General features: G+C 32.3%; 1 protein-coding gene across 2 annotated transcripts in view; it reads right to left on the minus strand.

The window, feature by feature from the left end:
- Nucleotides 1–6,728, minus strand: part of LOC106459262 (DNA helicase MCM8-like) — an 8,538-nt gene extending 1,810 nt beyond the window's left edge. Inside the window, exons 1-2 of one of the 2 annotated variants that reach the window (XM_022385719.1) lie at nucleotides 6,675–6,728; nucleotides 1,607–3,485 (exon numbers count right to left, since the gene is read on the minus strand). In XM_022385719.1, coding sequence (XP_022241427.1) covers nucleotides 1,607–3,466 — 1,860 coding nt within the window. In that variant the 5' untranslated portion in view covers nucleotides 3,467–3,485; nucleotides 6,675–6,728. Of the gene's footprint in view, nucleotides 1–1,606; nucleotides 3,486–4,829; nucleotides 5,132–6,674 lie in introns of those variants that run through there. The other variant, XM_013918859.2, reaches the window with a different exon arrangement.
- Between the last annotated feature and the right edge of the window lie 455 nt (nucleotides 6,729–7,183).

Here is a 7,183-nt window from a genome sequence, read left to right on the forward strand (position 1 = left end):
ATACCCTAACCACTTACCTGTATTTGACAGGACATTTACCTTTACTGTCCTACATGTACAATTTTTGAATTTATGTTCATAATTATCTGTATGTTCTTCATTCATACCATTATCAGCCAAGATAAATGGTACTGAAGCAAAGAGCTAGTAGTAGGAACAGTACACTGCAATTCCTTTAACTCAGTGGTCCCAAACATTTTTTCACTGGAGATACCCTAACCCACTTACCTTGATTTGCAGGACATCCTTTCTGCCACATGCAATTTTTTGTAATTTATGTTCATAATTATTCTGTATGTTCTTCATTCATACCATTATCAGCCAAGATAAATGGTACTGAAGCAAAGAGCTAGTAGTAGGAACAGTACACTGCAATTCCTTTAACTCAGTGGTCCCAAACATTTTTTCACTGGAGATACCCTAACCCACTTACCTTGATTTGCAGGACATCCTTTCTGCCACATGCAATTTTTTGTAATTTATGTTCATAATTATTCTTCGTTTGGTGAAACTCTTGTGACACCCCTAGCAACTTTCCATGACACACAGTTTTGAAATCACTACTTTAACTCAATAAATGAGCCAAAGTTTCAAGATCTCCTATAGATATTTTAAACTTTTTACTTTCAGTGGATCTTTTAATACAAGTAGTTATCTTGATATCATTTGATCACTGTGCAGTATTTCTTGGAACTTCATTGATGTGATTATCATCATCTGTTGCTATTTCAAAGTTAAATAATTCCTTATATGCTGAAAACCCAAAGCACTACCTGGCTTCTCACAATTAATATTTATTTTTTCACATGTTTATATTTTTTTATTTTCTTAAAACTTTTTTTTTCAAAATGTTTTTCAACAGAACCTTTACGATTCTTACTGCTTTCCTGTACTAAGGGTAGCTCTGACTTTTGTATCATAACAACATTATTTCACATATGAGTTAACAATGAAAAAATAAACTAATTGATTTTGAAAGGAATTAAAGTTCAACAATGGTATACATTTTGTAATTCCTGCACAGGCTAAGTAAAGTTTGTCATTTAGCTGTATTAGTATCATAAAACTGAAATAATTTCTTTCATATGTTACCCACTAAAATGAGAAAAAATGGTATGGGGAAACTAGAAGCTTAGATTTAATTTTGTATTACTCCTTAGGCTTACAAATATACAAATATTTACTCATTTCATTCAAAAACACTAAAGACCCAAATTATGATAAAATAACGTTAAAAACAATGTCCATAGTGAGCACTTGTTTTTTTAACTGCTAAATCATAAATGTCAAAAAATAGCAAAACTTCATTTTTCAGGTATGAGTAGACAGTGTAGTATGTCTGTATCTTCATGTTTTCTAAATGTTTATATATGAATCTTATTTAAAAAATAACCCTAACTGAGAGGTGTCTAAGAAAAAATCTAATAATGATAATGAAAAAAATTACAATGTAATGACTCAATATTTATAAATAACTGGTTTTAAAAGTACTTTTAGAAAAAAATTATAATCTTTATGTTTATATGCCTAAAATATATTCATTTAAAAATACTTTATCATAATTCTATACCTTATCAAGCATTATGTGTAAAACATTCATGTTTACCTCATCTGGTTTATCCAACAGAATGAAGACCAAATCAAATCTGGAAAGCAAAGGACTGCTCATTTTCAGGTTTTCAGATACAGTCTTAGACTTGTTATAGTGTCCACCAACAGGATTAGCAGCTGCTAAAATGGAAGTCCTAGCTGGAAGGCTGCACACTATTCCTGCCTTTGCAATACTAATGGTCTGTTGTTCCATAGCTTCTAAAAGAGCATAATGTTGGTTGGGCATCTTATCAAACTCATCAATACAGCAACAGCCCTGATCAGCAAGTACTAATGCACCAGCTTCTAAAGCATATTCCCCACTTGAACCTTCTTTGGATAATGTTACGGTTAGTCCAGATGTTGTTGTTGTGTTTCCACAGACGTATACACCCCGAGGTGCTATGTTAGCACAGGCTTGAAGCATTTGGCTCTTACCGAGTCCTGGGTCACCAACCACCAAAATGTGTGGATCTCCTCTTATAGGAATGCGATTGTTATCATCAACATATTTTTGAGTACCACCCACTAAGCCCAAAACTAGTCCTGCCTTAACCATTTCATGGCCATAGATAGTTGGACAGAGGGATGCCACTAGAAGACGAAAAAGATTCTCTTCTGCTTGGATGGCCTGAATGGCATAAAGATCTTTAAGATTAAATTCTAAACCAACTACAGAAGCCATGCTTGTATCTGAGGATGAAATAAATGTTCCCTTACAGCTGGAAATACAGTTAGCAAGAATGTACAAAAGAAACATACATTTGTCTCTGTTTGCCTTGAATCCACCTTCATCAGTACTGGTTACTTTTATCACCCCCGATAAAGTGACAACATCACCAGGCACACAAATGTCCACTAAATCAAACATCAACTCTGCTTCAATAGTCCTTGGTACCCGCCCACCTTCCCTCTGATCATCCGTTATGATTTCCTGGAGTCGAATGCTCTGCCAGTCAACTGTTTCAGTAAGTGGTGAGCTTCTAAGTGGAATAAAAGTTCGAGACCTACAACCCCTAACAGCACATTTTATAGGTAATGTGTACTTTCCATACGGCTGAGTTATAACTTGTACGTTACTACAGTTTCCACATTTAAAAGCCATCTTTGTGCACAATGGTTTGATAGTGCTTACTCGAACAACTGTTCCTTTTACAGAAACAAATTTTCCATAATAATTAGCCTTCAGATTTTTCATCTGAGTGAGGGGTTCATATCCAGAGAGCCGAGCATGAATTTTAGGCACATTAAATTTATCAGTTATAAATTGAATAGAAACGCTACCATCATTTTGCTCATTCGTGAGTTCATTAAAGATTTCTTTACTAAGAAGATGATGCAGCGCAAGTCCAAGGTAGCTGATCACCCTTTCAGGGGTTTCCTTTAACTCTGTCATTAGATCAGACCAGTTTTCTTTTATAACTGCATCCTCAGCTAAGGCTTTCACATCAAAAGTAAAAGACTGTCTATTCTCTATTTCCTCCTTTTTTCCAGATAGCTGCAATGTTTTACAGTATTCTTCAAGTAGCTGCAATTTTTTTACAGTGTTGCTTTGTGAGTCATAATCCTCATCAGGAAGATACAACTTCCATCCATTGTAAGGCCCAGCTTTAGAACAAAATTCAACAACTCTTGCCATTGGTTGGGAAAATTGGCTTAGATTTTCTCCTGCTTCTAGTATCTGTGACTGAAGTAGCCCATCATTATCAGTGGTGTGTTTAGCTTGGGAGATTCCCCTTTTATAGGATCTCCCTCTGTATCCTCCTCTGTAAGGCCTTCTGTTTTGATAATAAGGTCTCCAATTGCTTCTACCAGAGTATCCTTTTCCTTGACAGAAAGGCCTTTTTACACTTGTGCCTGGCCTGTTGCTTTCCATCTTATATTTTTTCAGGTTTCTAATGCCAAATAAAGTTTTATAAAATAAAAAATGTATTAAGATATTTGTTTCTGTTGTTTAACTACATTATATAATGTAAGTTTATTAAATTCTTACCATATAGCATGGTGTAATAATAATAAAAACAATTGTGTAATACTCAAAATAATTTACAGCAGCTTAAAAAAATATGTACATTGAAAATAATGATACTTTTTTTATACTGTCATTTTTAGACTAATCTGTTTTGAGTCCTATAAAAAATCCATTATAATTACAACAATCAACATCAAAAACATTTGGTATAATTCATGACAATCAAAGGGTGACAATTTCTTAAGAGCATTTGGCCATGACGGTCAAATGAACAACTATCCACCATAGCACTACCTGAACATATTCCAAACTTCTGTCGGTACCACTGATCTAAATGATAAACATAATCAATCAGAAATGTTATTCTTTCTTACTTTATTAAAAATGAAATATGAAAAAGATTGTGAATTTTTATAGAACTTTAATTTATATGTGCATTAATTTTATCTAATCAATATTATTCAAGGTCATTCTTACTTCAACAATATGTATTTTACTAAACTATTCATCAGCACGCATAGACAAACAACAATAAACTGTAGTATGACTATAAGCAATGTGGACTAGATTTAGATTTATGGTTACCATTCTTTGCTTTCAAGTTAGAAAAGTTTTGGCAAGTCAATCTATATTTCAATATTCTTTAAACTTTTGTTTTATTACTAAAATATAACTAAATATTTATGTCTACTTAGGCATATAAAACTAATTTCAAACCCAAATACAGTACAAAAATGTAGAGATACCAAATAATTTTAAGCTTGTAGTGTTTTCAACATTATATCTGTTAAAGAATTTAAAAGATTTGCTAGTGACGTACTGGATAAAAAAAAAAGCAAACCCTGTAATAGCTAGTAGAATGCCTCAGGGATCAGTATTTGAGCCTTTTTATTTACATTAATGATAATAATAAAACAATTAGTAAAGTTTACTGATGACATAAAACTCAATATTTCTAGCTGTCTCAAGGATGTTGAGGTACTACAAAATAATTTAGACCAGTGCAAGGTAATGCATTTGGGTTATCAAAATTTAGATCACATTTTTAATTGATGGGGACACACTCAGTAGCATGACTAAAGAAAAGGATCTTAGCATAGTGATGGATAAGTCACTCAAGCCATTTAAGCAATACTCAATTGTTAGTAGTAAAGCTAATAACATTTTAAGGTATATATATATATAGATAAACTGATTTCAAGTCAAAAAAAGGTAATTATTTCTCTAAACATATCACTATTTTTATATACAGTTTTGGTCTCCTTACCTAAGAAAGGATACTGATTTATAGGAAAGGGTTCAGAAGAGGGCTACTAGAATGATTCCTTGGATGAAAGAGTTATCTTAAAAGGATAGGCTGAGATTTCTTAAGAAGAAGGGTAAGAGGTGACTTATTGAAGTTTACAAGATTATCCAGCAGACTGGTAGGATAAAGGCCTCAGAGGTTTGAGTTGTATTCTCTGAATAAAAATAAACCAAGAGGAGACAAGTTTAAGAGTTCAAAAATAACAAGTTGGGCTAAAGTAAAGACAGTTTTATTTTTCTAACATGGTGATTGGAATGAGTTGCCATCAGCAGTAGTGGATGCCAGTATTTCACATTTTTTAAGGGGGTGTTTGTTATTAAGCACAACGCTACACAATGAGCTACCTGTGCATTGTCCACCATGAGTATCAACCCTAGCATTTAGTGTTATAAGCCTTCATAGACATTTTGTTTTTATACACAAAGCTACACAATGGATTATATTTGCTGTGCCCACTACGGGTATCAAAACCCAGTATATAGCATTATAAACTTCCAGACTTATCTATGAACCAGGAAAGGGGGGAGGGGTGCTGTTAAAGAAGGAAATTATTTCCTGAAATATATAGATTAATGTGCAAGGACAGCTTGGAAGGACCAAAAAGTCCTTTGTTATTTGTATGTTATATAATTTGTATTGAATTAATTTTACAGAGTATATAGACGTTAGCAACAAGTCTTACTGCATACAAGATAAATTATTACCAATTTCACTTATTATACTTTTAATTTTCATATCATGATCACTAGGAAGCGGGAAACAAAATCAGACCACAATCTTTTAATTTCAACAAGTACCTCATTACCAAAATAATTAAAAATTTACCATTTGGCAGTAAGAATGTATGGTAAGCTCTCTCACAATATCAGCAAATCACATAATATGCAATACTTTATCAAATATCACAACCTTGATTAAAGTTAATTTTTTCATTAATACATATAGTTATGAAAAACCAGCTGTTACTTTCTCTGTTATAGTTATATTTAATTATATACCAAACTTGAATGTGCAATGGGACAACATGTTAAAATAGAAAATAAATTCTCCACTTTAGGATCATACCTCTAAAACAACACAAAGTTATATTTTCAGTCTTGCTAAAACTTAAAAAGGTCTAATCACTCTATGATCAAGATATTAATAAAGTATACAAAACCTTTTATTCATCTAACTCTTAAGTAGTTAAAAACGTAAATGATAAAGTTAAAAAAATGTTTTAATTCAAAATACTGGAATTTTCCTATGTTTTTATAAAATCTACATTAATTGTATCCTCTTCTGTAAAGTCTGCATTTGTGAATTCCAATTCAAGATCTCAGCAGAAAACACTTAGCCCATTTTTAAAATCAACTTTCATATTCATTCATATTTTTAATTTAATTAAAAACAGAACCCCAAATTAAAACCATTTGTATATAGGTTGTACCACATGAAATATATTTACAATTACAATCAACTAATTAGTGATGACAGTAACCTAAATTTGACGCTATCCCGAACCCTAACCAGTCTTATTTGCTTCTAAATTAATTAACCAAAAATTGTAAAGAATCTGGTATCTTGACCATCAATCACTTCTGCAGCTCTTTCAAGTTTCAGTTCTTGCATTCACTGATTTTAATTTTAATTGCTGTCTTACAACTTCCCTGTTCATTTTACGATATTCATATAACTTTATAAGCCAAATATTAAAAAGTAAGCTCAATCAAAATAATTTCTTTAGCAAAAAGGGAAATTCGTGTTTTTCATACAGTCTATTAGTATTACCAAAATAATATTGAAAGGTTTGAAAATACCGCTTACATATTAGTATATAGACACAATCCCTAGAACACTTCCATAACGATTGCAGCGCTGTGTTCTATAAACATATTCAATTTCATTTTTCTTGCAACTGTTGTTGTCTCTCTTCTTGTTTCTTTTGCTGTTCTTGTATTGCTGCCATTAAGTCTGCTAGGCTGTAGTTTGATTTGCCGCTTCTCGTTTCCATTTTCTTTTTTATCTCACTTTCTGACACCAATTTGTTACGTCTCCGTTTGTTAATTGATTTTCTGTAACTTCGTTCCGACGAAACTTTAACGACACAAGTCTTTACTTAACAAAACTGGTTTATTCTTTCCGAATATAACTCTGCGATACACTTAATCTCAATACTCGCGCTAAAACAACACTGTAACGAACGAACGTTATCTTCAACAATACCGTGTGACTGCAGTTCAATTACTCACTATCTATCTCTTACATCTCCCTTCTTTTATATACCAGCGTAACCTATTTCTAGTAAGAACTTGAACATTCGACAAAGTACATGA

The sequence above is a fragment of the Limulus polyphemus genome, unplaced genomic scaffold (assembly GCF_000517525.1).
Source record: "Limulus polyphemus unplaced genomic scaffold, Limulus_polyphemus-2.1.2 Scaffold583, whole genome shotgun sequence".
In the NCBI taxonomy this organism is placed as follows: domain Eukaryota; kingdom Metazoa; phylum Arthropoda; class Merostomata; order Xiphosura; family Limulidae; genus Limulus; species Limulus polyphemus.